Source organism: Naegleria lovaniensis (genome assembly GCF_003324165.1).
Source record: "Naegleria lovaniensis strain ATCC 30569 chromosome Unknown tig009, whole genome shotgun sequence".
Taxonomy (NCBI): domain Eukaryota; phylum Heterolobosea; class Eutetramitea; order Acrasida; family Naegleriidae; genus Naegleria; species Naegleria lovaniensis.
Window position 1 is genome coordinate 218,522 of NW_025407831.1, and position 27,991 is coordinate 246,512.

At 36.9% G+C, this 27,991-nt stretch overlaps 18 protein-coding genes across 18 annotated transcripts; 8 read left to right on the forward strand and 10 right to left on the reverse strand.

The window, feature by feature from the left end:
* Positions 1-37: 37 nt before the first annotated feature.
* Positions 38-1,753, reverse strand: C9374_000107 (uncharacterized protein; the record flags this gene model as incomplete). Its single annotated transcript, XM_044686272.1, has 1 exon — positions 38-1,753. The coding sequence occupies one exon, from the start codon at positions 1,751-1,753 to the stop codon at positions 38-40; it is 1,716 nt and encodes a 571-aa protein (XP_044552660.1).
* Positions 1,754-2,192: 439 nt separating this feature from the next.
* Positions 2,193-2,780, forward strand: C9374_000108 (uncharacterized protein; the record flags this gene model as incomplete). The annotated part of the gene is made up of 1 exon (XM_044686383.1): positions 2,193-2,780. One exon carries the CDS (start codon positions 2,193-2,195, stop codon positions 2,778-2,780), a length of 588 nt encoding a protein of 195 aa, XP_044552661.1.
* Positions 2,781-2,847: 67 nt separating this feature from the next.
* On the forward strand, positions 2,848-3,449 carry C9374_000109 (uncharacterized protein; the record flags this gene model as incomplete). Its single annotated transcript, XM_044686493.1, has 3 exons — positions 2,848-3,123; positions 3,172-3,318; positions 3,381-3,449. 3 exons carry the CDS (start codon positions 2,848-2,850, stop codon positions 3,447-3,449), a joined length of 492 nt encoding a protein of 163 aa, XP_044552662.1.
* A 26-nt stretch (positions 3,450-3,475) lies between these two features.
* Positions 3,476-4,941, reverse strand: C9374_000110 (uncharacterized protein; the record flags this gene model as incomplete). The annotated part of the gene is made up of 2 exons (XM_044686605.1): positions 3,476-4,439; positions 4,529-4,941. 2 exons carry the CDS (start codon positions 4,939-4,941, stop codon positions 3,476-3,478), a joined length of 1,377 nt encoding a protein of 458 aa, XP_044552663.1.
* A 208-nt stretch (positions 4,942-5,149) lies between these two features.
* Positions 5,150-6,504, reverse strand: C9374_000111 (uncharacterized protein; the record flags this gene model as incomplete). Its single annotated transcript, XM_044686716.1, has 2 exons — positions 5,150-5,360; positions 5,417-6,504. The coding sequence occupies 2 exons, from the start codon at positions 6,502-6,504 to the stop codon at positions 5,150-5,152; spliced, it is 1,299 nt and encodes a 432-aa protein (XP_044552664.1).
* A 44-nt stretch (positions 6,505-6,548) lies between these two features.
* C9374_000112 (uncharacterized protein) lies at positions 6,549-12,175 on the reverse strand (the record flags this gene model as incomplete). The annotated part of the gene is made up of 2 exons (XM_044686827.1): positions 6,549-7,772; positions 7,841-12,175. The coding sequence occupies 2 exons, from the start codon at positions 12,173-12,175 to the stop codon at positions 6,549-6,551; spliced, it is 5,559 nt and encodes a 1,852-aa protein (XP_044552665.1).
* Positions 12,176-12,984: 809 nt separating this feature from the next.
* Positions 12,985-13,332, forward strand: C9374_000113 (uncharacterized protein; the record flags this gene model as incomplete). The annotated part of the gene is made up of 1 exon (XM_044686938.1): positions 12,985-13,332. One exon carries the CDS (start codon positions 12,985-12,987, stop codon positions 13,330-13,332), a length of 348 nt encoding a protein of 115 aa, XP_044552666.1.
* Positions 13,333-13,738: 406 nt separating this feature from the next.
* Positions 13,739-14,455, forward strand: C9374_000114 (uncharacterized protein; the record flags this gene model as incomplete). Its single annotated transcript, XM_044687049.1, has 1 exon — positions 13,739-14,455. The coding sequence occupies one exon, from the start codon at positions 13,739-13,741 to the stop codon at positions 14,453-14,455; it is 717 nt and encodes a 238-aa protein (XP_044552667.1).
* Positions 14,456-14,547: 92 nt separating this feature from the next.
* Positions 14,548-15,135, reverse strand: C9374_000115 (uncharacterized protein; the record flags this gene model as incomplete). The annotated part of the gene is made up of 1 exon (XM_044687160.1): positions 14,548-15,135. The coding sequence occupies one exon, from the start codon at positions 15,133-15,135 to the stop codon at positions 14,548-14,550; it is 588 nt and encodes a 195-aa protein (XP_044552668.1).
* A 308-nt stretch (positions 15,136-15,443) lies between these two features.
* On the forward strand, positions 15,444-16,906 carry C9374_000116 (uncharacterized protein; the record flags this gene model as incomplete). Its single annotated transcript, XM_044687271.1, has 3 exons — positions 15,444-15,524; positions 15,587-15,878; positions 15,948-16,906. 3 exons carry the CDS (start codon positions 15,444-15,446, stop codon positions 16,904-16,906), a joined length of 1,332 nt encoding a protein of 443 aa, XP_044552669.1.
* Positions 16,907-16,959: 53 nt separating this feature from the next.
* C9374_000117 (uncharacterized protein) lies at positions 16,960-17,922 on the reverse strand (the record flags this gene model as incomplete). Its single annotated transcript, XM_044687382.1, has 2 exons — positions 16,960-17,826; positions 17,878-17,922. The coding sequence occupies 2 exons, from the start codon at positions 17,920-17,922 to the stop codon at positions 16,960-16,962; spliced, it is 912 nt and encodes a 303-aa protein (XP_044552670.1).
* A 157-nt stretch (positions 17,923-18,079) lies between these two features.
* C9374_000118 (uncharacterized protein) lies at positions 18,080-18,935 on the reverse strand (the record flags this gene model as incomplete). The annotated part of the gene is made up of 3 exons (XM_044687493.1): positions 18,080-18,452; positions 18,504-18,771; positions 18,845-18,935. The coding sequence occupies 3 exons, from the start codon at positions 18,933-18,935 to the stop codon at positions 18,080-18,082; spliced, it is 732 nt and encodes a 243-aa protein (XP_044552671.1).
* Positions 18,936-18,999: 64 nt separating this feature from the next.
* On the reverse strand, positions 19,000-20,841 carry C9374_000119 (uncharacterized protein; the record flags this gene model as incomplete). The annotated part of the gene is made up of 4 exons (XM_044687604.1): positions 19,000-19,484; positions 19,947-20,167; positions 20,213-20,372; positions 20,421-20,841. The coding sequence occupies 4 exons, from the start codon at positions 20,839-20,841 to the stop codon at positions 19,000-19,002; spliced, it is 1,287 nt and encodes a 428-aa protein (XP_044552672.1).
* Positions 20,842-21,019: 178 nt separating this feature from the next.
* Positions 21,020-21,409, forward strand: C9374_000120 (uncharacterized protein; the record flags this gene model as incomplete). Its single annotated transcript, XM_044687716.1, has 1 exon — positions 21,020-21,409. One exon carries the CDS (start codon positions 21,020-21,022, stop codon positions 21,407-21,409), a length of 390 nt encoding a protein of 129 aa, XP_044552673.1.
* Positions 21,410-21,498: 89 nt separating this feature from the next.
* Positions 21,499-22,260, forward strand: C9374_000121 (uncharacterized protein; the record flags this gene model as incomplete). The annotated part of the gene is made up of 1 exon (XM_044687827.1): positions 21,499-22,260. The coding sequence occupies one exon, from the start codon at positions 21,499-21,501 to the stop codon at positions 22,258-22,260; it is 762 nt and encodes a 253-aa protein (XP_044552674.1).
* A 148-nt stretch (positions 22,261-22,408) lies between these two features.
* Positions 22,409-23,285, forward strand: C9374_000122 (uncharacterized protein; the record flags this gene model as incomplete). Its single annotated transcript, XM_044687938.1, has 2 exons — positions 22,409-22,430; positions 22,621-23,285. 2 exons carry the CDS (start codon positions 22,409-22,411, stop codon positions 23,283-23,285), a joined length of 687 nt encoding a protein of 228 aa, XP_044552675.1.
* A 47-nt stretch (positions 23,286-23,332) lies between these two features.
* Positions 23,333-25,498, reverse strand: C9374_000123 (uncharacterized protein; the record flags this gene model as incomplete). Its single annotated transcript, XM_044688048.1, has 5 exons — positions 23,333-24,589; positions 24,690-25,077; positions 25,143-25,192; positions 25,239-25,311; positions 25,371-25,498. The coding sequence occupies 5 exons, from the start codon at positions 25,496-25,498 to the stop codon at positions 23,333-23,335; spliced, it is 1,896 nt and encodes a 631-aa protein (XP_044552676.1).
* A 45-nt stretch (positions 25,499-25,543) lies between these two features.
* On the reverse strand, positions 25,544-27,931 carry C9374_000124 (uncharacterized protein; the record flags this gene model as incomplete). Its single annotated transcript, XM_044688159.1, has 3 exons — positions 25,544-27,604; positions 27,654-27,737; positions 27,800-27,931. The coding sequence occupies 3 exons, from the start codon at positions 27,929-27,931 to the stop codon at positions 25,544-25,546; spliced, it is 2,277 nt and encodes a 758-aa protein (XP_044552677.1).
* Between the last annotated feature and the right edge of the window lie 60 nt (positions 27,932-27,991).

A 27,991-nucleotide genomic window follows, 5' to 3' on the forward strand; every position in this document is an offset into this window, starting at 1 on the left:
GAGTGAGCAACGACAGCCAACTTGAAATTGCTAGTTCCTATTCTTTCTTTTTGATATCTCTTATTTTCTTAACAAAGCTTTTCACGTCATAGAATGCATGTTCGTTGATGCTAAAATCCCAATATTCTCTGGTAGTGATACTTTCTCGTGCATGTTTTCCGTGACATTTGGCCAAACCATATCCTCTCAAGTTTCCAAGAAATACATCATATCCATTTGCAGCACATGCCAAGCCTACGTTGGGACTGCTACCAATCCATGTGAACCCACTATCTAAAATTCCGTGTTGAAAGTAGACCGCTGTTTTGCTTTGAACATTGGGAATTCTGTTCAGTTCAACTTTGTAGCCATCTTCTGTTGAACAAATATAATTCTTTGATTTGAAGCCATTGTCAATAATGACTTGACTGATGGATCTGTCGTCAATACCTCTAGTGGAGAGGAAGTTAGAAAGTCTGAAAAGTAAAAAGCATTCCTTCATGGTTTTGAAACATTCTCTCATCTTGAATCGAATAAATAACCTTGCAGCTTTTGCTAATAAATCAATGCATTCAAAAACGGCGTCGATTAAATCCTCAAAGAGCCCTGTAGACTTCTTTTCATATAAATGCACCTTGTCTGCTTCAATAGATGCTTTTTTAGAGTTGATTGGAGATTTAAACAAACTTGGTAAGTAAATAATTAGCATGATAAACCACATAAACATTTCACCAATAAAATCAAGAATTCTTGCCCCAAGCCTCTTCTCTTCATAGATGAGTTTGATATCCTCTCTTACATCATCTTCAAAGTCATAATCGAAATTAGCATCCAAATTTTCATAATCTGTCCATTCTGAATCTACCAGACTTGCGGTACTACTTTCCACAGGAGGGTACTCTGAAATAATGTTGGCTCCACTGCTTTCAACCTGTGTAGGAGTAACACAGCTTGTTGACAATGTGTTTGGAGAAATTAAATGACCAATACTGGATACCTTTTTCAATTTCATGGAGGATTCCAATATTTTTCGAAACGAATTCTTTCCGATCATAATGTGAGAAGAGGTGGATGTGGGAAATAAATTAGTAGTAGGTTGTGAGTGCTGTATAATTGATCCAGTTTCAATGGTTGGGCTTGTATCGCCTCCTTTAGTCACATTGGATGAAAAACTGTTTTTGCGAACATTTGTGTTAATAATCAAATGGTCAGCCTTATCAAAGTTTACTTTCTTTCTATCAGTTAACCGTTTTCTGTCACTACTTTCATTACCATGATCTTCCGAAGAACAAGTCTTTCGCCCAGTTTGAGACATTTCATCGTCATACCTCCCAAATATTCCAACTCCAACAGAGGAATCATCATCGTTTGATAATTTCGACATGTCGAGATGAGCTAAAGAGGCTGAAGAAGTGGATCGTTTCGGAAATGCTTTTTGTTGTGCCAATAGTGTCTCATCATACCGACCCGGACGATGAAACACATATAATATAAAACTCACTAACAAATGAAGAAAATATCCAAATAACAAAATTAATTCTCGGATTAACGTTTTTGCATATTCCGATACAATATAAATTAATGCATCTAGAAGTCTCACCAATAGCCACGTCGATTTTTGATGTTTGTTGTTGTTTGGTATCGATGTTCCAACACTCTGATGATTGATAATGTTTGTAAAATCATGATGTGAACCGTTCGGAGAGGATAACGATGAAGAAGGGTTGGAAGTAATTGAATTTGAACGACCGCGTGGTTGCGGTAGATGAGCCATTTTTTTTCGTGTAAGGGTCTGCAAAGTGGATTTGAGGACTAAATTGAAACTGAATAAAACCCAAGATCTAGAGACGAAGTGAGAGTACGGACGAGTTCACTTGGTGAAAGTGGTGCACTACACTGCGGATTCTTAATTCACGGTGAAAAGATGCATTCTATTTCTTGCATGAGAAAGCGTCTTAAACAAACTTGATTTGTGTTTGTCTTCTAAAAAGAACAATTGTTAATTAATTTATTAATTTATAAGATACATTTGAAGAGATGCTTTCCGTTTAAACTCTTCGCAAAATCTCTCATCAATTGGAGACTCTATAAAAGGATGGTTGAATTGCCATTATAAGGCTGCAGGTTCATTTTAAACATAACAATATTCGGATGAACGTCCAATGAACATATTTTGAATTGACCTAGACCTAATAACAAAAAGAATTGAACACATGTCATCCACTACTGCCAACTGTCAAGACATTGAAGTACCACCAACACGTCTCCAAACGAAACAGGCAAGAAAGAAGACTCGTGAAAGAACAAGAGGTATTCAAAAACCTCGATACACTTCTCAATTTACCTTTGTACCATACGCAGAGTGTCAATCCAAAATGTGTGGCGTGTCCAGAAAAGCAAGAAAGATTTCTATACAACCCTACGAACATGTGTTATTGGATATTGTGAATTTGCAACAACCAATAATAACATGGCCATCATCTCTAAACAACATGAAACACAACAACAATAATCATCACTCCACCATTGTGTCAAAAGATTTACCTAATGATACAACTTTGTATTCTGGAAAATCATCCCTTCCTTGCTTGCTCTTCATGAAGACAACAAATCCATTGACAACATTACGCCAAGATTCGACAAGTTTACAAGACAACATGACATCCAATGAAGACAACAACATGATTCCTGTTGTGGAGGACATCTTTTCCAATCAAACAACATGGCTGGCCGGCTGCACCTTAAAAACGAAGAAGATTGTTCGAACAAGCATGCTCACCATGAAAGAACTCTTGAATTGAGGAAAGTAAAAATTGTTAATGAACTTTTTGATTCGCGATGATGTTGCCAAACAATGAAAAACAAAAAATGACTTCAAAAACGACTGCCAGCCGATATACTGTCGTGCCTCCAACCATCATCAACTTTCAAGATGATGATAGCAATGATTCATTTGTGATTGAATATTCAATTCATAAATGTCCTAATTTATTGAAATCCGATATGAAGAATATATTTCCAAAGATGAAACAACATTTTGACAAGTACCAATTGTACATCATTCCTACATTTCAACCAGTTTCATGCTCCTTGTTTGTGTTTGATGAAAACAGTGAGAAGGAGAAGGATGACAAATTGAAACGGGTTGGTTTCTTGATGAATTTTAATTATTGAACAATAATTTTCATCTAGTTCTTACGGTTCAGTGAAAAACTAAAAACCTTTATCGAACAACAATCAATGAATGATTCAAAAAACGATTTAATGTGGTGTGATTATACAGACCCTGTGACAGGATATCCTGTACTTTCCGATAGAGGAGGAATGCTCTACAGTGATGTAGATGGATGTGAATTCTTTTTAAAGAGCTATACTGTTGATTATTCATTAAGTGAATGCAGACTCATTTCACATCCTTTGTGGAAAACGCAAGTTTATCCTGCAACCTTTTTTACCACCTGTCCTCCTGAGAAGCTCGCTGGATTTTTTGATAAGTTCAGCAAACATTAGCATTTTGTTGCAAATTCAGCTGTTGTTTCAAGCTTTCACATTCCCTTGTTTTTTCTTCCAATAATTTCTCAAGCTCAGCAACGCGTCTTTTCAGCATTTCAGTTTCAGAAAGTTTTGATTTTGGAGGAGTTTTAGTGTCTTCCTTTGGTGTTGTTGCAGAGGCAGGAAGTGGTTTCCAAAATGAATCGCCAAACACATTTCCTTTCTTTCCTTTTCCAAAGATGTCAGGTTCTCCTGTTTCTAACACTGCATCTCCAACAACATCCTCTTTTGTGGGAACGTCTTGATGAATGACTACTGTGCCACTATCACATCCAAGCCCCAATAGCATTGCTAATTCTTCATCAATTTCTTCACCATTGTCTTCGTCGCCACCTCCATCCGATAATTTTTCTTCATCTTTTTCATCACCTTCTGATTCTAAATGGTGATCAAAACCATCCGTTTTAACAGTCAGTTCTGGAGAAGATGGAGTTCCAAGTGAGGAAGTCCATTTTTGAGCCTCTGTAATAGATGGACAAGCAAAGCTTTCTCTTGGTTCTTGTTCATTTGTGACATCCAAAGTAAATGCTAACGGATGAAAATTGCTTTTTTGTGCTGTTGTTGATCCAATTTTTAAATGTTCCACAAAGTATCTCTCTCGGGTAAAATCCACTCTGCATCCAATAACATCTGCAACCTTTGACTTTTTGTGTGATGTATAAAATAGTAACTGTTTGTTTGATAATTCTGCAAATATTACTGATGGTTTTTGATAAGTTTTGATATGATGTTTTTGATTTTTTCTAATGAGATAACCCTCCATAACGCTTGTTTTCATTTTTGGAACAACGTCTTGCGTCGGTGAGACAGCTCTTGTTTGTATATCTTTCTGAATTTTGGTTGTTACAAGCTCAGCACACAAACAGTAAACATTATTCATTATTTTGTCACACCACTCTTTGGACTCTCTTCGAAAATTTACAATTTTCCATAACCATCAAATCATTTAGACGTGATAATTTTTTTGAATGTTATATTCATCATTCCGATTACTTACTCTTCCGAACCGAATATAAATTGTAATTCGGGTACAAAATAACTCTGTTTTGCAGAAGAAGCAGCTGATGGAGGAGATGTTGCGGACGATGTAGAGCTATCACTCACCGATAATTCCACTACAGAAACAAGTACTCGTTGAACACCCGATGAAAGCACTGTATACTTGGCACAGGTAAAAGGTGTAATTTTAAACGTTAATGTATGCTCGGATTGTTTCTTCACTAAAAGGCTTTTTCCTTCTTTCAACCGAATACTACATTTCACCATTTGATGTTGTGCAGTGTTTGTTGATGATGATCCTTGATGATCATTTAATAATGTTGATGATTTCTTTTCTACCAACATGTAAGCCTTTCCGGAATGGCCAACGTATTGAAGAGAATCATGATGACCGGTTTTTGATTGCATCATGTTGTTGGTTACAATTCGCTCTTTTAATAATAATTTAAAAAATGTTTAATGTTATTATATACACTTGAAACAATAATAACGTTGTTGTGATTCAATTCGAGATTGGTTCTAAAATATTTTTTGGCTTTTGAAAATTTGACAACAGCATTCACAACACACCATCGAAGTCGCTCAAAAGTTAATGGAAATTCTTTACTCTTCATACCTTTTAAATAATACTAGTATATCCTTGTTGAGAGGTTGGTGGAAGTGAGGATCGTTGTTGTGCAAATGGGTTAATATCTTCCTCAATGGTTGTTACACCTTCTTCCTCTTCATTGTCTCGATAAGCTTCTGGATTATTAATCGAGTTCTCCTCTCCTACAATTGGTTCATCATCCATGACATCATAAGCTTCACCACTGCTTCGTCTGCGTTTTCTAAAGAGTTCACACAAGAATACAAATTGAACTCCATCCCAGAACAAAGAAAAGACTTCTTTCCAAATCCAATATTTGGAATAATATCAATACCTCTTGCCTTATACTTGACAACTTTAACAATGGAACCAATACCAAGGTATAATACTACTAAAATAAGTAAAATAATTAAAATAATTCCACCAGGACTAACTGCACTTTCTCGTGACTTTCTAATGATAAATGGAGTGGATACTTGTTGCAATTGACCGTCCTTATCATTTCTTGTAATGAGGTTAACAACATAATCCTTATCACCATATACATTAATTGTGAGTGGCACTTTTGAAGTACTATCTCCTTCTGCAAGAACTTGTAAATTAGATTTAGCATGAATGGCACACAATGTATGGAAGTTCAAATTACGAAAGATCTCACTATCCTGGCTCATGCTTGACAACTGATCGCTCAAAGCATAACCCACAAATTTGTAAAAAGTATTTGCAGGTAATGGTGTTTGTAACTCAACATTATAAACTGAAGGAACCTTGTCATCAAAACTTTCAGAAACACGTGACACTTTGTAAGATACTTTTGGTGGTCTTGGATCATTTTTCAAGGTCGATGCAAATACAGAGTAATAGGAAGGCATTGAGTCATAATTACCCATAATCTTGAAATAATAAATGGAATCAGTCGAGACTAATGATTGATTCAAAATCAAAGAATACGTGCTAATTGGGGAAAGAGCCTCATCGAAATCTTGGTTCGAAGGCATTCTACCTTTTGCAGCATAGATAGATACTGTATCTCTAATACTTTTTTCATCACAGGAATCAAATTGTGTCAATAACGCTTGACCTGTCTTTGGACTGTATAATTCAAATTCATTGGCTTCAACAGAATAAACCGAGAAAGAATCTTGAATTAAATAAATAGGTTGGTCTTTGGCAGTCACTACAAGTTCATATTGAACCACTCGATCTGTACATGCAACGACATCAATAAATAAATTTTGTGATTGTGCCATATTTTGGAACTTCAATGTGACACTATTTGCATACTTTGGATTAGATTTGTCAGAGATGGAATAGCTCGAATTTTGATAAGCAGTCACCTTAATACAATCATCAATAACATTGAACACTCGAGCAGAAATGAGCATTCCAGTAACAGGAGTAGTTTTAAGTGCAAGAGAATATCGAGAGGTCACAATGGAGTAGTCAAACCACTACGAGGAACACCTGATCTCAATACACCTCTCACTGTTTGGAATGATAAATAAAATGATGAAGGTACAACTCCATAAATCGACAAGGACCATACTCCAGTTGCAAAGATATTTGGATTTCCAACTTTGGTCACTAAAATACCATTTCCTCGTCGTTGAGTATCAGAGGAGAGCATGTAATTCTGTAAAGTTGGGAATGTATCATTGGTATTCAAATACATTCTTGTTTGACCATTGAGATTCGTAGTTGCAATGATCACTTGTTCAGCCTCAGTTGGAACAAAAATCTTGTAATGACGAACAGCATTGACATTGATCGTGTCCATAATTTGACCTCCATCGTACACATACGAGTAGAGTGTAGAGACAGAAAGAGAGAATTTCGTTTCAGTGACTGGTGAAGCATACACTGAAATGTAATAGGTGCCTGGAATGGCTCCATCAATTTCAAGTGTATCGTCACCAAAGTTTTTAGATTTCCATGTGTGATGTTCTTTCGATGGATATGGTTCCATACTCACATATAGATCAGCATCCGATGGATATGCAGACAATACAGAAAGATCCAATTTCAACTTTCCTTGATTTTCAAGATTGAATTTGTATCTCTTGTAGGTACCCATTTCAGCAACTCCAACAATGGGACTGTTTTCAGTGAGTTCCAAAACACGATCCATTCCATAAACAATCATATCGAAAACGGCATTGGAAAATCCATGAACACCAATATATAATTCTCTCACATTGGGTCCAATTTGTTCTTTAGGAATTACTAAATTTTCAATATCAAGAGAGAAGGAACGCCAATCATAATTGCTAATGGTAGGTCTCGAATTATTCTTACTCACATAAATATCTGCATCTCCATAATTCATGTAAGCTAAAATATTCACATCAGTCAGATTACTATAAGGTGGTAAGTTATAAACAAAGTAGACATAATAATTGGATCTCACATAGTTATTGGTATTCATTGTGGAATCTAAAAGTAATCTTGGACGTTGATTGGTAAAAGCAGTCATGGTCAAAGTACCTGAGGCAAGAGTGTGAACAGCACAATAATACCAACCAATCTTGGATGATTCTGGAATGGTTGCTAAAATTTCACTTCCTGTATTTTCACCTACGAAATCATACTTGTTTCGATCGGGATGAGAATTGGTTTGACTACAGAACATTTCAGCTCTTAATCCATCACTTGTCTTGGCGCTGAAATTAAGTGATTAGCAGAAAATCCATAAAAGAATCCGAAATAATTCCAATCACCAACACTGGGAGCGAGTGAAATGGGCATACCATCTTCAAGAATGGTGACTTCATCAGAAGACATGACTGTTAATTCAAATTCAGTATCTGCTCCATATCCTCTCACAGCAATGTAATACCAACCAATTTTCCAACCTGCATCTGTAGGTTTGATCACAAGAGAGTCCACACTTTTAGATCGAGCAACAAAGTTGTGTTGACTAGGACTAGGATATTGATTATTGTCATCTGTGGATACAAAAATATCAGGATCTCCAACAGCGTTCAGAGGATTCACTGTAATTGTCACTGAAGCTTGATGAGTTAATTTAAATTTGTAGTAGGAAGATTCAGCAACTTGTACACGTCCACCCACAGATACTCCATGCATAATTGTAGAAATCGAGTCATTTCTTGTGGCAACAATGGAATACATTGCATCAGAACCAAATGCTAAAGTACTGATATAGTAGATAGAGTTTGGTTTGAAACCATTATCAGTCGTTTTAACTTTGATGACTTCTACGGAACTAGTGTCACTTCCCCACATGTGATTATAACTTGTTGGTTGAGTATCAGTGCTCATGTATGCGTCTGGATCACCACTAATTGGAGAAACAGTTAGTGTGAAATCATTATTTCCTTCGAGTTGATAAGTAAAGTATGACGAATCAAGTGCCTTGGTCGAAACAAGTTGAGGTTGTCCATCCTTAAGCTTGATGGCTGTTCCAGTTTTAACTCCCAAAATACTGAACTCGGTCAAGTCATTATTAACAACCCCACAAACACCCACATAATATGGTCCATTAAAGTATTTAGGATCTTGGTTTGAGAAGGAAATGACATCAAATCCATGGTTACTACTCTTTAGAACGAAATTATTTGGTGAAGCAGGTGGACTCTGTGCAATATACAAATCAACATCACCAGAGAATGGAGTTACAATAAACGATAAAGTAATACCTTGACCAAGTGGTTCTGATGCAAATGTAAATTGTGCACATGGAATACTTTGGTTAGTGAAGGAAATCAATGATTGTCCATCACTCAAGCTATTCGTATTATCAATTCCAAAATAGAGTGGTTGGTAAGCTCTGGATAAACCATTCACATGATTCACAGCAATCACATTAATAATATATCTCTCTGAGGAACGAACTGGAACATCATAAAACACAACATCAGGACGATCGATTGGTAAAAATATTTGACCCGTGAGTGTCGCTTCTCCATTGGTAATAGCACAAATGGTTTGCATGTTCACTTGGTTGGGATCTTCTTTTGCAGAAAGCACTCGTTTGTAAACAAAATACATGTAAGTACTGGTATCAGAATCATCTTGAATGGTTGGAACCAAAATTCTCTTGGAGGAAGTGCTAATGAGAGGACCTTCTGTGAGAATTCCATTGTTCTTTGGTTTGGGTCTTTTATCAGATCCAGTCGTAGCATAAATCGTGTAAATATTACTGGTTGTTAATTTGGAAGTTCCAATGAAATAAAAAGTAGAGGTTTCAGACTTGTTGGTTGTGATTAATTGCGAGAAAGGGCCATTCGCTACAGACACATAGGAATTATTTGTTGGATTTGGCTGTGAGTTAATATTTGACACATAGAATGGCATGGCAGTATTGTCCGTACAACTTTCTAATATTGCAGTTAATCCTGCAGAGTTTTTCACACTAAATACTCTAAAGAAATCTTGTTGATCGGGATAGGCAAATACTTTGTTTGGTGAGTCAGAGGTGAGGAAAATAGGAGCACCCGATTGTTCCACAGTCACATGATATCTTGCTAAACCTCTGTAAGAAAAGACATTGATATAGAGTGGTTTGTTTCTCACCAATTCATTGGCATTCAATTTTACAAACAAATCCTCATTGCCTTGAGCAGACCATTTGTAATTGGATGCATTTGGATGAGTATGATCTTGATCAATATAAACGGCAGTAAATGCTCGATCTCCTGTCAATGAATTAACATACACATAGTAATCCTTATCCGCTGTGAATGGAGTATGATAGAGGAAAAGTGATCCCTTCTCACAACATTCAGATTCTCCAATGGTTGGAAGACCTAATTTGAGTTCAGCCTGATAAGCCATATACGAAGAGTGAATAAAGTAGGTCGAGTCCTCCACTCCATACACTGCATAGACCCATTCAGCAGAGATGGCACCATCAAGATTCATTTCCGATGATGGATTCACAGAAATCAAGTTGCCAGGATAATTGGTATCGGCATAGGTATATGAAGATTCAGAGGGATGATCGGTCTTGTTGCTCACATAGAGTCGAGTTTGACCTTCAATGAGAGTGACTCCTCCAACCACTCCATACTCTCCTGGAACCACAGAAGTATAGTAATATCTGAATTGACCCTTGGGGACTGTGTCTAAAAGAGGAACACCATAAGAACCCAAATTCATATAATTGGAAGAAACCACTAGAACGTAGGATGTGTTGGGAGAAAAAGTGTAAACTCCAATAAAGTAATTACCAGGTTGTGCATTTGTGATGGAAATGATATCATCTCCCAATGTAATTCCATGCTCATCATAATCTTGAGGTCCAGGTTTAGGATTTGTACGTGAAACATAAATATCTGGATCATGGGATTCATAACCAGGTTGGAGATTAAAAGTGAGTGAACCTGGATTACTTTGATAATATTTGTAATATTGTGAATCTCCACTCTTTTCTAACACACCAGAGACAGGTACTCCACTCTCAAGTTCAATGGTATTTCCTTGACTATATGCAACAATAGAAAAAGTAGCAGCATTGTATCCATAAACAGCAATAAATAATCTTCCAGTAAATTGAGAGGAATGTCTTTGAGCAGCATTTGCAGGAATGTGAATAAATTCAGATCTTGAAGCTGACATGGAATGCCAATCATATTTGTTTTTAGAGACATCTTCATTAATTGAGATGTACATGTCTGCATCTCCTGACATGGATGTTAGAGAAATACCAACATCGACATCATTGTTAGCAATTGGAAAAACGAATACTTTTTGTTTTTTGCTTCCAACCGTGGATGAATATTCGACAGAATCGATCAACTCGATATAGCTGTTTTTGGTAGTTGCAGTGATCGTATAGTTGGTATTACTGAGAGAGGTCACTGAAATGTAGTAAGGTCCAGCTGGAGAGTTATCCTTGTGAAGTACAATAGAACCTCCAACAAGCACTCCTTCAAGATCATGAGAAGTTTCACTTGGATTTCTAAATGTTGAACTTCCATAGACAATCAATTCTTGACCGGAACGAGGGGTCACGATCACATCCAATTCTGTTTGCCCACCCTGTGTATTGGCTTCTACATAAAAGATATAATAATCGACCTTATTTGCAAGTAGTCCCTTAGTGATTGGAACTCCATTGGAAAGTCTTGCATTAGCAAAAGTGGTAGTGATCAATAAGAAATAGTCCACATCGAAAAATGAGTCATCCACAATTCCAATATAGAACCATCCGCTTAATTGTGCTGAATCGGAAATGGTAATCGTGCTCGTTCCAGAGCCTTCTTCTTTCCAATCATAAGATGTCTTGCTTGGATACTCATTTGTTTTGGAAATGTAAATATCTGGATCACCAAAGAAGCTTAGCTTGTTGCATGTGAATTGAATTGAATCTGCAGGTGTTGCTACAAAGAATTTAAAGTAGGTCTTTCCCGAAGATGGAATTTTGTCATACACTCGCAAACCATCGGCAACCAAACCTTGAGTGGAAAGTGAAGAAATTTGTAAATTGGATTGAGTTCTTTCATGATCTCTACCAGTAACAGCAATGTAATAGGTTGCTGGTGAAGGAGCATTGATGAATATGTAATCATCTCCAATAGATTCCTTTTTCCATTGAGCATTGTTTGGACCTGGTTTTGAATCAGTGGTACTCACATAGAGATTTGGATCTCCAAACAAAGCGTTCACAGAAATTGAGAAATAACCAGCAGAGTTAGCCACATAGGTAAAATAAAGAAATTGGTTAGAGTCTACAAAAACATTTTGAGGTAAACTTTCTGAAATAAATGTTGGAAGATCTGAATTTAAAACCAAAATTGAAAATAATGCTGGTTTTTGATAGCCATGAACGGCAATGTAATAAGGTCCACCAGCTTTGTAACCAGCACTCTGCTTGTTAATCGTCACAGTGTCTGTTCCGCTCTGTACAGTAGATGACCATTGATAAGACATTGGATCATTAATATCTGGAAGTCTTGTCGTTGAAACGTATACATCAGCATCTCCTGAAATTGGTGTCACAATAAATGACAAGGAAGAATTAGAGGAAACCAAATCAGGAATATTGGTAATGTAATAGTATTGAATGGCATTTCCTTGAACAGTACCATTCATTGGTTGATTGGTTGTGAGAGTGATGAGAGCTTGGGCATTTGCTAATGAGATCCAAAGAAGGTGTGTAATGACAAGCAGTAGGAGAGCAGCAAGGTGGGCCTTGCCATTTTTCAAGTATGAACGAGAAGAATTAAACATTCTTCCCCAATAAAAATAATTTAAAAAAAGATTCTCTTTGATGATTCGTCTAATCTTTGTGAATCAATAATGCGGATAATCTTCCGAAATTCTTTATCTTGGTAATTCAAATGAAATGGGTGCAACACTCTCCAATGATGATGATGATCACTTTGACAAGAGAAAGTGATGGCAGCAACGTTAAACCCACAACAAATTTTTTTTTTAAGAAAAGATTTTCTTCATCGATGTCGAAGCTTGTTGGAACGAAACCAACATTTATTGTCATAAAGTCCACTTTCGGAAGAGACGATGTATGTTGTTGGTATGTAAATCGCTCCAAACACAACAGCAGAGACGAGTTTCAATCATTTTGAACTTTTTCATCTTTTCGAAACTCCATGATTTCCATCATACTATAAAAACCATGGTTCTTGACTTGATGCGAGATGTTTGAGACGGCATGGTTTTAACTTTCCACCAACAGGTCTATTATCAAACACGATTAAGAAAGTCGACTTTTTTGTATCTGCTTCGAAGTGGGCACCAAAGAGAAAGTTACCTTCAAATTTATTGGTGAAACGTCTTTTTGTAACCTTCGAAGGTTGGTTGGCAGCGAAATTGCACTCGCTTGTAAAACATTGAAATTCTGTTTTGCTGAAAAAAATATTCACAACACAACACCAGTAAACATGGCACCAAAGATTACCAAGTCCCAATTGATTTTGTTGGTCAAGCCTAACCTTCCAGACGGACCAGAGGACGAAACTGCTGAACAAATGAACCAAAGAATGGATCAACACTTGGTTGATTTGGAAAAGAGAATCAGAGATATCAGCATTGAATTCTTGGAATGGGGTGAAATCAGAAAGGAAGACTTTGCTTTCGGTTTGAAGGTTCTCCGTGTTGTTGCTACCATCCACGACGACTCAAAGGTATCCTTGGACAAGGTTACTGGTTTGTTCTACAATGAAGAGGAAGATGAAGCAGTCATGGAAGGAGTTTCCTCATGCGAAGTTGAAGCATGGAACAAGTTGTAAATGAAATAAATTCATTCACAAATAATTTGTTTCGTTATGAATTTATGAGCCGCAATTAATCCATGGTAATGTTCGAAACAGGTCATCACGATGATGTGATGCTCGTTGTATTCTGTGTGGCTTACGATGAACGCTGATGATGGTTAAGCCAACAGAAATTAAAATTGCTAAAAATTTATTATTATTTTAAAAAAATACTCTGCGTTCAAGTGCCATCAAACGCTTGATTTATTGTTCTGCCAAAGGACAACTAGATTATCACTTACACGTTTAATTCCATTCTAAATTCAAGATAGATAAATTATTTTCACCCAACCCAACTAGAACGATCCGCTCCCTTATCATCATACTCAATTTTCTCATCCAAGGATAAATTCAAAGTAATTCTGATTGTGAATAATTAAAAATGTCTAATGTGACCAATACTTCAGCTGATAGTTCTCCATATGAGAGCAAGGAAAATTCAATTGCATCTTCATCAACAGTTACAAATAATCATGCCAACGTTGTTGTAGAGAATGAGGAAGATGAAACCGCCACAGACCAATCCAACAACCCTGAACTCCTTGAGAAACTGAAACAAGTACAACAAAAGATAAAATTACTGACAAGCAAAGACGAAGGTAGAGATGAACTTCTCCAAGATTATATTAAAGGATACAAGGAACAGATATCATTATTTGACAGTTTAAAGCAACGAAAGCTTTTTCTTGCTGCTCAATTCAGAGAATTGCAAATGAGAAATATTGAAGAAACATATAATAGTGATGTACAACAAGCAAAATCTGATTATGAGAATGATATAAGTACATATGTTGAAAAGTTATTAAATCAGGCGCTAGAGGAAGAGAAACGGATATCTGAAGAGCTGAAAGGCATCACTCCCATCCGAAAAGAGGGATCTGATTCTGCACAAAACGATGAAGACAAAAAACCTGGACGAAAACTCACCCGAAATCGAAGAGGAGCAGCATCCAGCACTGAAAAATGGTCCAATGTCATCAACATGTCATACGAAACCTATAGCAAAAAGAAGAGATTACCTTGGTCTTTGGAAGGAATGAATTTCCAATTGTCAACAGATGAAATTAATCAAGACTTGAAAAAGATGAAATATAATTAGGAATCATCTTTTACAAACCATTCATGTATTAAATACTATTTAAAATTTAATGACATTTAATTGCATTCTCTATAGTATACATGAAACGGCCTCTAAAAGTTAAATTGCGCTTTACTGAAATCCATTCCATCAAAATTAATATTGGGATGCATTTGTTTCAGTCTGCGAATATTCTCTTGTCTGAGTCTATCTTCGGAGGTGGGATTACCAGTGGCCTTAGCCGCTTGATCGAATAGCATCTTCTCGACAGTTTGTCGCATCTCTGGTCCTAAATCAGATAAATTAGCTTGAGGTGGATCAATTTGAGAGGTATCAATTTTTGGATGACCATCTATCACACAATCCCACCACGTCCCGACTGCCTTTTGTAAATTAATAATTAATTCTTTTTTATCTTCAATTTGCCAATAACTCTCATCTTCATCAATTTCTTTACATAACTTTCCTTCAATAATTGGAGTATCAAATCCAGCAACAGTAACTTTAATTGATTTTGGCTGGAAAATGATCTTAACCGATTTGGTTGTAACTGGTTGAGAAAAGGGAATCACGAGCATCAACGATGAAATGTCTTGTGTCCACTTGTAATTTACATTTTCGATACTTGTTGGACCTGTTGCTCCTCCTTGAACAGGTTTGAGTAAATGAGGCTTCTCCGATGATGATGCTGATGAAGACATTTTTTTGATTGATAACATTCCGATCTTCGGAAGGCATCACGATTTGCTTAAGAGTCACTCAAGCATTTCTTCAAGTCTGAGGCCTCTTATTTGAACATCTTCTTCCTTAAACACTATTTGGTAACAATCCTTGTAGTATGAACCTGTTTTACGTTCACACCCATGCATTCAAATGAACCTTCTCTCGTACCGACACACATAGATCCATCTTTGCTTTTTGGTCTCTCGTCATCTCTCTCAAACCTTTTCAATCTTTCGCATCAACCATCTCACTACGATTAAACCTTAAAAAAAATCAAACCGCACCAATGAAAATATTTGAAGTCAACGCGAGTGGTGTTGGACCTGGTGGTGTATGCTATCAAGTGATGGAAGTTGTTGGTACAAAGGTTGGTTTTGATCCCAATGACAAAGAGAATTTATTTAATATAATTGGAATATCTCAATTTAGTTTTATTGTTTGCTCGGGCAGAGAGCCTCTTCTGCCAAGCCAAATGCAATCCATATATTTGATATGGTTAAAAAGGAATGGCAAGAAATTGAAAATCCAAATGGAACAAGTCCAACTCCTAGAGCAATGCCAGCTTCTTGCGTTGTCGGAAATAAGATTTACGTTTTTGGTGGCTACTCTCAAGCTACACCAGTTTCAAATCATACAGTGTATAACGGAATGTACTCGTTTGACACCGAAACTCATACATGGACTCATATTGAGTGTCAAGGACTGTGTCCTGATCCAAGAGGTATGTAATCGATCTGTTGGGATATTATATTAATGTCACCACCTGTCACAACTCCATTGTATTGCACAGCGGGTGCTCAGATGTGGCAGTACAAGGGCAAAATCTATCTTGTAGGCGGATGTCAAGGTAGACAATTGTATTTTACAAGTCTGTATGAGTACAATATTGAAGAAAATATTTGGAAAACTGTAGAGACTACTGGATATATATCATCTAGCTCAGAATTTAATCCCATTGTAAATCCTTCGAACCAAAATGAATCTAAGACTCAATGTCCAGAGAGATTTTGTTGCTTCTCTGTTAGTGCTATTGAAAATCTAGTGTATATATTCGGAGGCTTGTTCGCCCATGAAGAAATGGACAAACATTCGGCATCTAATGCAATGTTTGTGCTCGATATGGAGACGCTTGAGTGGATCAAGCCAGTTTTTGCAGATGACAATAATATCATTCCAGGAGCGCGAGCATCACACACCATGACCGCAGTAGGTCCAAATTTGATTCTTGCTGGAGGATGTAATGTAGTTAATAATTCTGATTATGACCAACATGTTTATCTTTTCAATATTCTGGAGAGAAAATGGTATCGCTTAACTGATTTCTTTTTTGGATCACACATGCCAAAACTTGTTGGGCTTTCCTCTGCATATTGCAAAGAGACAAAAGAACTTTTCTATCTTGGAGGTAAAGGAGCTGATGACGTTCTCAAAAATCACTTTTATCTTATTGACACAAAGTTGATCAAACAAATTAATGATTACTCGAACGACTCATCAACCTCAGAGAGTATCAAACGAGCTCATAGAAAATCGATTAGAGCCTTGGAAGATATCAAAACAAAAGATAGGACAGCAAGCAATAGTTATGGAACCAGAGATAAAAGAAGCAAGTCATCTGCTGTCGCATACTCTCCCCTCCCTCAACATGACACTGATGAGGATGATAGTGGTCTTTTGGATGGAGACACAAAAACGAACAGAAGAAGGACTGTTGGCTCAATAACGAAATTATTTAGCAGAATTAAGTAAAAAGAATTCTCGTAGCCAACTGAAAATAATGTTCTTGATAAATTTTTACAGTCTTATCTTTTTTTCCTTGACACTTTCGAAAGGGTAATTGCTTCGTCATCCGAGTCATCAGATTCCTCATCAATTCCAATGGCATTCGTGACGCTCGAGGTGGTTTCTTTCTTGCTTGAGCTTGGTGGTGTTACCATAATCTTTTCTTCCTTCTGTTGCTTTGGAGTTGTTGTAATGAAATCTTGCTCTTTTGCAAGTTGCTTGGGAGAAGTCACTTCATCGAAATTCATGGACTCTTGGGGAGGAGGAGCGAAGGAGAAGCTTGAAGAGATTACGGACGTCGAAGTTTTGACTCTTGATTTCTTAAATCTTTTTGCATTGAATCCAGTATAGGTGTTTTGTGATGCTGGCTTTTCATCTTTTACCTTAATAAGGTTAATGTATTCAACAACAATTTTTGGAGCATCATCGTCTTCCTCGTGAGATCTCTCTTGTTTGACAGGTACTTTCTTTTCGAGCTTGACTTGTGTTTTAGGTGAGAACTTTTTGGAATTTTCTTGATTTTCCTCCTCAACCATTGGTTTTGATTCTGATTCTAACGCTTCCAAAGAAAGAGGTATTTCAATTCCTTTTCTCTTTTTTGTATCCTCTGAGGTGGGTTTGACTTTCTTTGTGGGAGGTTCTGTTTTGGGCTGAGCCAATTCGTCGTCTGTGGCGTCTTCATCCACCACTGGAGGTGGTATTTCTTTTCTCTTAAGACCCTCAGGTTCAGCCTTAATTTGTATTTGTTTAGGAATAGATGGTGTTTTGGTAATTTCTAAATGTGAAGTGTCTTTGGACAAAATTGCGGCTAAAATATTGGTGTTTGTGAAAAGTTGGAATCCGTAATATTGTAATTTGCTTAATTGGTCAGTAGTTAGCGATGATGGCTACATGAAATGAGATTGTATCACAACCGAATGTGCTTTGAACCAACTTACATCATCTACAAGAATGTGACAGTCGCTATATTTCTTCACAAACATGTCATCGATTGTGTCATTTGAAACATTAGAAATTTTCCTCCTCCTGTTTCAACGACTAAAGAGCTTTTTTGAAACTAGTTTACAAACATCAGCATTCTAGCTGTAGTATAACTGTCACTTACCATGGCATCATTGAATACCAAAAAATGTTTTCCATTCATAAAATTTTCCGTTTTGGATCTTGTTTCAAGTCTGGCGGAGATTGTAAACCTATATCCTTCCATCCACTCTTATCAGATGATGGTGCAAAATTGTCTGGATCTGGTAGTTTAATATTTGGTGAGTTACTTGTGAGAGTCTTTTCTAATTCATCCACAAATGACATGGTGACAATAGGAATGCCAAGAAGCAAAGCAAGTGCTAACTTTTCTGTGATGGCAAAGTCTGATTCGTTCACAATGAGGTGAGTGCAATGTGGAGTCCATATCGTTGCATATTTGGCATCAATTGTTTTACACTGATTTGCAAGCTTTTTTCTGTCTTTTTGGTCAATTCTTGACACACAAAACACAATAAGTTGATAAGATGCTCTGCAAATTATTGAAATAATCTTAAAAAATTAAACTAGCTCATATACCTACGAGTAAACTGACTCATAAACGCCAAAGCGAATTGTTGCAACATCTACTATCTCTATTTTGTTGTTTTCTCCAATCTTTTCATAATTTCCATTTTTCAAAACAAACGTTCCGTACTTTGAATGGTCGGTAAGTGATAATACCGGTCTAATAATTGGATCGGATTGTGTTTGTATTAATACTTGTTTTACATTGACATCTTCCATTGAAAATACAGCATGTTTTCGGGAAATGCTCTTATCGTTATCCACAAAGACTTCGCATTCATCACCTATTTTCAGAAAATTACCAATATTTAATACAATGTGGTGATTAATACATGAACGATGATCACAACAACATACGCTTTCTGCCAACTGTATAGCTTCGATTCGGAATCACATAGACAAGGGGTGCAGCCTCCGATGAAGTCGTCGAAGGAGCGAGAAGCCACATTTTTTTTGTAAGTTTGAGGACTCCACCAATGCCTGGAACACAAGGCTTTTATTTCATCGTGGTGTTACAGCTTGGTCTTTTTAGGTGTAGGTTCGTGTTGTTCTAATGATGAATTGGCTTCCGGCGATGATGACTCTGCTTCCTCTTGCTGAGCTGATGAAGATTCATCGGATGGTTTTTGTTGATTCAAGCTCCACAAAGGAACGTTAAGATCGGAGAAAGCCTCTTTTGACAAGTTGCTTGCTTTTGAATAATTCACTGTAATTATTCTACCACATAACTCACTGTTGTTTAAATTTTCAAGAGCTTCTGTTGCATCTTCGGGAAGTTCAAATTCTACAAAAGCGTATCCCTTGTGTTTGGATCCTGTAAGTGTTTCTTCTGATTGATTCGTTATTGAAGGAATTGTAACGTCCAATACTTCTCCGAATGGTACAAATAAATTAAATAATACATCTTTTGTTACTTGTGGTGCTAGATTACCAACATAAAGTACTCTCCGATAAGAGTTGAGAGCAGAAAGAGTCACAGAAGCTGTGGAAGGGGTGTCTTGCATCATTTTTGTTTTGACCCATAATCAACAGCAAGTTTAATTTGTTGAAGTGTGGGTCAATGTGACCAAAGAACCGGTATCGAGGAAGCAAACTTCAACTCCAACACTGTTTGAGCAAAACGAACAACATGATGAACAAATCAAACAAATACATTGCTCTAATAGCATGATTTATAAGATGAATGAATTAAACCTCTGACCATTGTGTTCTGTGATCGAGAGTTTTATTTGTGAGCAGCATGATTCTTTTGCCAATATTTACAAATACATAACAACATCACTCAATCGAGGTTAGATGTTGTTGGCACTAGTCGGATTGTTGGAAAGATTTCTATTGTCATTTGGTTGTTCGGGAGTGTCACTTTCGTCATCCTCGCTCAGAATTTGATGAGACTCAATAACTCTAAGGTCATTAAAATTTGTTGATGAGATTTGTAATGAAAAGTCTTATGACTTACCGCCACGAATTGTATTGCGTGACCTACTGAAAGCAGAAGATATTTTCTCCCAGTACCGCTTTATCACAGGAGGAATAGTAATCGAATTGCGATTCCTCCATGTCGTGAAAGCTACACTTCCCAACACAATAACCACTAGAATCGAAAATAACACAATAAAAACTATATCTATCATCCAAACCAAAATTCCATAGTAGATAATAAATGCTCCAATTATTCCACTAATAATGTTAATGATCTTCATCGCCATGTTTTTACAAACCTACCCTAAGTGACCTACAAAGCTGGCTTGGGGTAATAACAACGAGGTCAGAATAAGTGCCATAAAGGGCCGTATAATTGCTGGTAAATTCAAGCCAAACATGGAAGAACTAGTTGAAGAAATGCCCTGCTGTAAAGTTTCTATCGTCATTATCCCAAATAATACTAAGCAGCAAAATAATTGTTCATAACCTCCTCTCTCCAATTACATACCACCACTATATCCAACAATATTGACTTGTCTATAATTTTCCCATTTCAAAAATTTAATCAGACAAAAGTACACGAGTGTGATGAACAAAAAACAAAATAGAATTAGCAACACGGTAATCTTGAAATATTCTACAACGGAATGAAATGTATGTATAGTTGGTTTTTCTTGTCCAAGTAATTCTACAGTTCTCATGGACCACATAGATCCCATATTAAATAGAATATGAATAATTGAAAAATGTGCAAATGTCGACGTAACAGCTCGCCATATTTGATATTCTTTAACAATCTTATCATAGTTGTAACTGACAAATTCCGAAGGAACCTTTCCAAAACTCAAGATGAAGAATATGATTGTATTTATGGACAGCAATGTAAAGGAGAGCGGAAAGTAAGCGATCTGTTGAAATAAATAAATCATTTTTTTTGGTTGGTGGTGTTGTAATCACAATGATTTCCAAAGCAACGAGCCAACCATTCTCAACAATCAACACCTATCAACAACAACTCCACCCAGATTTTCTTTTGAAATGTGCAACTCGATAAAGGCTTCTCCATGCAAAACGGGCTGAAACAACGCACCAGTGAAACAACAAAAAATGAGAAGCACTTCATCCATGCTTTCACGTTTCTCTCGCCAAACACAACAAGCTCTGTTGGCTTCCAAAACAAACTCTCTCGCTCCGTTCTTGACATCATCATCAACACACTTTTCAACATGCATGGTTTCAAAAGCCAAACCAGCTCTAGAGGAAAACGTCTATCAATTAGATGATCAAAAAATTGATATGAGCAAGTATAAGAATTTTAAATACGAATTAGTCTATCATCACAATGAAAATGAAATCAAGGTTACTGAGAGTAATTCCACTGATTTGAATTTGTGCAATAGTATTAACATGGCATTGAAACAAGCAATGGAAAAAGATCCAAAAGCACTAGTTTTTGGTGAAGACGTTGCTTTGGAGGTGTGTTTAGATGTACGGTAGACTTGAAGGACCAATTTGGAAGGGACCGTGTCTTTAACACTCCACTTTCTGAACAAGGTATTGTTGGATTCGCAGTTGGTGTCGCTGCAATGGGACATACAGCAATTGCTGAGATTCAATTTGCTGACTATATTTTCCCTGCATTTGACCAAATCGTCAATGAAGCTGCCAAATACCGCTTTAGAAGTGGAAATTTGTTTGATGTTGGAGGATTAACAATTCGTACACCAAGCAGTGCTGTTGGTCACGGTGGACATTACCATTCACAATCTCCAGAGGCATATTTTGCACACACACCTGGTCTCAAAGTTGTCATTCCAAGAAATCCTCTACAAGCCAAGGGTTTGTTATTGTCAAGTATTGAAGATCCAAATCCTGTCATTTTCTTTGAGCCAAAGATTCTCTATCGTTCAAGTCAATGCTTGGTTCCAAATGAAGCATACAAAATTCCATTAGAAAAAGCAGAAATACTAAAGGAAGGTAAAGATGTGACTGTTATTGGTTGGGGAAGTCAACTCTATGTCCTTGAAAAAGCCATTGCAATGGCAAAAGAGGTTGGAATTGATTGTGAGTTAATAGATTTGAGAACTATTGTTCCTTGGGACATTGAAACTGTGGTAAACTCTGTAAAAAAGACTGGAAGATGTGTTGTCAGTCATGAAGCTCCATTAACTGGAGGTTTTGGTGCTGAAATAGCTGCCACTATCCAAGAGAAGTGTTTCTTACATTTGGAGTCGCCTGTTATCCGTGTATGTGGTTTAGACACTCCTTTCCCACTTGTTCACGAGAAATATTACATCCCAGGAGTTGTGAAATGCTTTGAAATGATCAAGAATGCAGTCAACTATTAGAATTGTTTTGGAATTTTGTTGAATTTTGTTGAGCTCACCTTTTGTGTTACAATTGTGAAAAGATTTTTTAAAATTTTCTCATCCATATTTGGGTGATAGATAAAAATTTATTATTATTATTTTTTATTAAAAAAATTCACCAACAAAAATGAGTAAAGCAGGCGTACAAGGTACGTATGAACGTAAACATTGAACACACATAACACCCAAGTATTGAATTTTCGTTTTCCTGTTGCCAATCATGCGTTTTACTAACAATTTTTTGGTTGAATGCTAAATATTGATTTGTTGTTGGTGTTATCATCCCGTGATGATGATGACCATGCCTGCCAATTCTTCTTTACATCATGTTCTACATAGGAAGCGATTCTAAAATCAACCAGATGATTAATTTCATCAAGAGCGAAGCCAAAGAGAAGGCCGACGAAATTGAACTCCAAACAAAGGAGGACTTCGCCGTTGAAAAGATGAACCTCGTTGAAGAAGGTAAAAAGAAAATCAGAGAAGAATATGCCAAGAAGGAACAACAAGTAGTCATTAAAAAGAAAATTGATCATTCAAACGAGATAAAGGCTGCTCGTTTGGAAATTTTGAAACTTAAGGAGGAAATTTTGAAGCAAATGGTCCAAGCTGCTTTAGAGGAAATCAAAAAGAGAATTGTCAACAAGGACGAATACAAAAAGATTTTAAAGAATTTGATGTTGCAAGGAGCTCTTCGTTTCTTGGACTCTGAAGTTAATGTATATTGCAAGGAACAAGACTACGATTTGGTTGTCAGCCAAGTTGCCAGCGTTCAATCCGAATACACAACAACTACAAAGGGCTTGACAGTTAAGGTTAATGTTCAAAAATCAAACTTTTTATCAAAGGACTGTGTTGGTGGTGTAGTTATTAGCTCTAGTAATGATTCAATCAAGATTGACAATACTTTGGAAAAGCGTGTTTATTTGTGCCAAGAGCAACAGCTTCCAACTCTTCGTCAAATGCTTTATGGAGACAAACAATCAGAAGGCAGGCTTGAGTAATCAGTGGAAAGTTTCTAGACTTTTTGGCATGTTACACAATTGCTTTACTACATTATTAAACTACTAATTATTAATACTAAAACAAGAAGTGTGACAGAGAATTGTGGACCAATAGCACCGTTAAATTTTGCACCTGTAACAACCAGTAATCCTTTTTGACTTCTGTTAGAGAAGTTATTATTTCTGGTGCACATATAGGCAAATACTCCATTTGCTTTCAATTCGTGAAGACCAGCATCAAAATAAGGGCCATTTGGCGCATTATTCAGCTTTGCACAGTTGTTGATATCTTGTTCAGCCTTATTCTTATTTCCACCATTCTTGTCTAACAAACTTTGCCAGTCCATACACTCAGATGTATTATAAATGTTTTGATCGATAAATGCCAACCTAAGGATAAACTCATAATCAGGCTTTCCGTCGTTGTTCAAAAACATAGTAACTCTGGACATGTTTCTTGGGAAATTTTGGCCAGCAAAGTCTGCTTGAACAAGGTTGCTTCTGTCACCAGTGTTTGGTGCTCCTTCGGCGTCGTTGGGATTTCTTTGGGGATTGTAGTCTGAACCAGTCCATTGGATGTGAAGAAAATCACCACCTTTGGCCTCCAAATAACTTGGGACAAAATCATACTCTGTTGAAGGGAACGTTTGTACAATGTTTCCTCTCTTTCCTCGAACGTTCAAGTTATATATGGTTGCCCATGCAGGAATGTTTGGTGGTCGAGCTTTGATTCTGAATACATAGCTTCGGTCTTGAAATGTTCTTCCGTATTGGTGAGTATTAATTGCCAAAGACAAATAGTTTGGATACCCAAATGTTTCGAAAGGATCTTGCCTCAAAGGATGATTAGGATAATTTGATTTGGAATCTGTTTCGAATGGATGAAACTCCATTGTGGTGATATTATATCTGACTCTCAAAACGCATCGTTCGTGAACATCATTTGGAACAGCCCAGTAATATCTTGCCAATTGAGGAGTGATTGACTGTGCTGACATTTGTGAAGCAGCTGCAGCACCTGCCAAAGACACATCTACAGCGCTTCCCAAATGATTGTCTCGTGTCTGTATTAGATCAGTAGAAAGACACTCTGGCGGATTAACGTTGTGTGGGTTCGACAGAATCCATGAATGGCCTTCACTGATACAATCCTGTTCTCCATTGTACACAGTTGGATTACCATCCCTGGTGAGACATTCATATCGTCCCACTACATTTTCCGAATTCGCTTGATACCATTCACACATGGAAGTGTTGTGTGTGAAGACGGCTATATCTTTCCAAGGTGTTGGATGCCAATAAGGCTGTCACATAGCACAATAAAATTGAGAGGGGTTGTTGCGAGAGCAACCAATAATTATGGGAGCAGGATTATTGTCTTTCGCAAAAGAAACAACTACATACATAATAATCTCGTTCTTCGGGACACTCCCATCCATGTCTTGCTCCGTTGGGATTCTGCCTTGTGCGAGTTGCAGGACTTGTTGGAAGTAAGAACCCTGGATTTTGTTGCTTCTGGTCGGCTAAATACAATCCATTGTTTCTTCGTCTGGTGTTGCATTTCTTGTAGTACTCCATAGGCTCATGCATTCCATAGCGAGTATTGTTGTTATTCTTCTCATCAATTGTGTCTGTCGCTGGGTCGTTCTCAGATTCTGGAGTTCCATCTCTCAAACCAGGTGAAGTATCATCACACATGTATTGAATAACTATATTGCAAAAAGTATTCCTAAAACCGCAGGAGTGTTGTGCGGTCCATTCGATTGGAAGTATACTTCCTACATAGTAATACCTTAATCATTGTATGGTTTTGGCTAATTAGTGCTCTTTGATGAATAATAACCATGAGATACCTACATGGTAGGAGTAATGACATCCGGTCCTCCTATTTTTCTCGGACAAGCATACTGTTGAAATTAGAGAGTTGTATGTTTATCACCTTAGTGTACTTACTCCTCCAGCTGCGTTGTTCTGACTATCAAATAAACGGTTAGCGTTATTTCTATTGGCATTGAATTCGCAATTTCTGAGTAGGAAAGATTTTGAATTAAAATCATAATCATTTGCAAAGCCTGTTGCACATACCTATCGTTGGATCCTCTTGGATTATGCAAATAAATATCAGCCTTAACGAGAGGATTGAGCATCACGCATAATAGAATGAATACCACAGCCAATCCCGACAGCGCTCCCCTCCTAAGAAATGGCTTCATTTTTGTTGCTGGTGAGTTGGAACTGAGCTCCGCATTTAGAAGGGTTTATTTCCTTTGCTTTCTTCTCTTTGTATAAATGTCAACATAGGATCGAGGAGCATTCAAATCCTCATCTTCCATGTCTTCTTCATCATAATCATGCGATGCGTCGTAGTCAACCCTTCCTCTCTTATGGTCATCGAGTGGTCTATTAGGCAAAGGAGTATTTGCAATAACATCCAGCATTTGGTCGATGCTTGGTAAATTGACATACGCTTGGAGAGGCATTCTTTTCAACACTTGCAAAACCATGTTTGGTAAAATATGTTCATCTGGAACTGTCACAAGAGGAAGATTGGTAGATCCTCGAGATTGATCGATTGGATTGGGAATAACTTTGAATTCGTTCATCTGTTTCAAGTCAGGAAGATAAATTTTCTTTGAAGAAAGATATGCTCTATATTTGGTGTATGCTGGAGGCACAATAGCTGTTGGAATGGCCACGTTTGCACCAATCAATGACTTATCGCTTTGACTTTGTTGTCTGGTATTTGTGAATGTTATTTGTCTCGTATAGTCAATCTTGTAGAACGATTTGCCATATCTTCTATGGGTTTCATCGTCAACAGGTATCTTTTCGCTGTCCTGAGCTTTCAAATTCAAGTATTCCATTTCATGAGGAGTGCAAGGACAAAGATCTAAAAACTTAGTTCTGTTCACCAGATTGGTTAATTCGGTAATAGAGGATTTTTGATGGGCTTCAGAAATTCCACTTGCAGCATCGGTACTGGACTCACCAAAAGCCATTTGCTTTCGTTCTTCGACTTTTTCCATAGAGTTCAGGTCACCAAGAGCGTATTCAAACTGCAAGAATTTGTTCCAAATTTCCACTGATTTCTCCTTTGGAATTTCATTTAAAATGGTTTCAAAAAGTACTCTAGTATTGTTTTTATCGTTCAAATGATCCAAAAACTTCAAGTATTCAAGAATGAAGCCAGGCTCTTTACCAAAGGATTGGTTTAACCCCATTTTAAAGAGTTTTCTAGCGATATCTGGTTGATCATTGACAGTGTATTCAAGTAAAGCGCTTGCAACCCATACATGATAAGAGCAGTGAGGAGATTTCTTTGCTTCAATAAAGGCCTCTCTAGCGCCTTCCATTCCTTTTGTTCTTCTCATAAATCTAATATATTGAATAAATAGAAGAGGATCCTGACGAATTTTTAGTAATTCCTTAAATATGTTTGCGGCTTCATCGAATTTTTTCTTAGACTCCAAATATTCAGCAAAAGCCAAATGAAGTAAAATACTACCCTCTTTTGAAGGAGCTGTTTCCAATGTTTTAGGGATTGGTTGCAACGCTAAACATCCTGCTTGGAAAAAATGTATAGCTTCTTCATGACACTGAAGAGATATCAAATACATGGCAGCGTCATACCAAATATCAGCATGATGTCGGAAGCACAGTAAGCATTGTCTATATACAAAAATAACTCTTCTTTTCAACTCATCATGTGGAAGTCTTTGGGAGTTTCGCTTTTCAAGTTCAATTAAATCTTTCCAAATTTGTTTTTGTGTTTGTTCTTTTTCACCGTTTGTTGGTGGTGTTGCAAGCATATTTAAAAGTAATCCACCAACACCGCCCATATTTTCTCTAATATTTTTCTTTTCTCTGTACTTGTTAAGCGCTAATTTAAATTTTGGTAGAAATTCTTGAAGCTCGTTCTTTCCATTCACAGGATTAACTTCATTCTCAAACGCTTCGTAATCTTTCCAAATTCTGTCAAGGTCGTGCATTGGAACTTGAATAGCTTCTTGGTAAAGTTTCCTTAACACCCCTATTTGTTGTTGTCTTTGGCTTTGATCGGTAATTGCCAAATCTTTAATAAACTTGATGCTATCAACCCATATAGATGAAGCAGAAATGTCAATTCCAACCTTGTTCCGACAAACTTCAAATACTTTGTTAATGATTTCATGGTCTTTGTTGTCTCTCATATAATCCAAATAAAATCTCCAAAGTTCAAAGTTTGGACAAGGCTCTAAACATCTTCGGAAGATGTCTTCAACCTGTTGTTTGTTGTGTGCTTTCAGTTCGTGTTCAGCATAAATTTTCCAATATTTAGCCTATCAAGTTTTAGTTAGCATTATCAAGTCATCGTAAATATAAACGTACTGCTGTAGGATATATTTCGAAAAATCTTTCGTAGTATGCTCTTGCTTTAACTATATTCATTTCTTGTACTTCGGATAAAAGAATCTACAAAATCGAAACGAAAAACATGATGATAAATAATATTCGATCTGAAAAAACAAACCTACCGCCCACGCTTCAGTGTCATATTTGTTGCTTTCAATTCTAGTTTCAGCTACTTCAATTTTTTCATTTTGCTTTCCTCCCAATTCAAGATCATCTTGATTGTCCTGATGATCACTTCTGCCGTGTGATGACATTTTTTTAAATCACAATAATAATTTAAATTTGATAAAGCAGAAGCAACGTTCAACAAAATA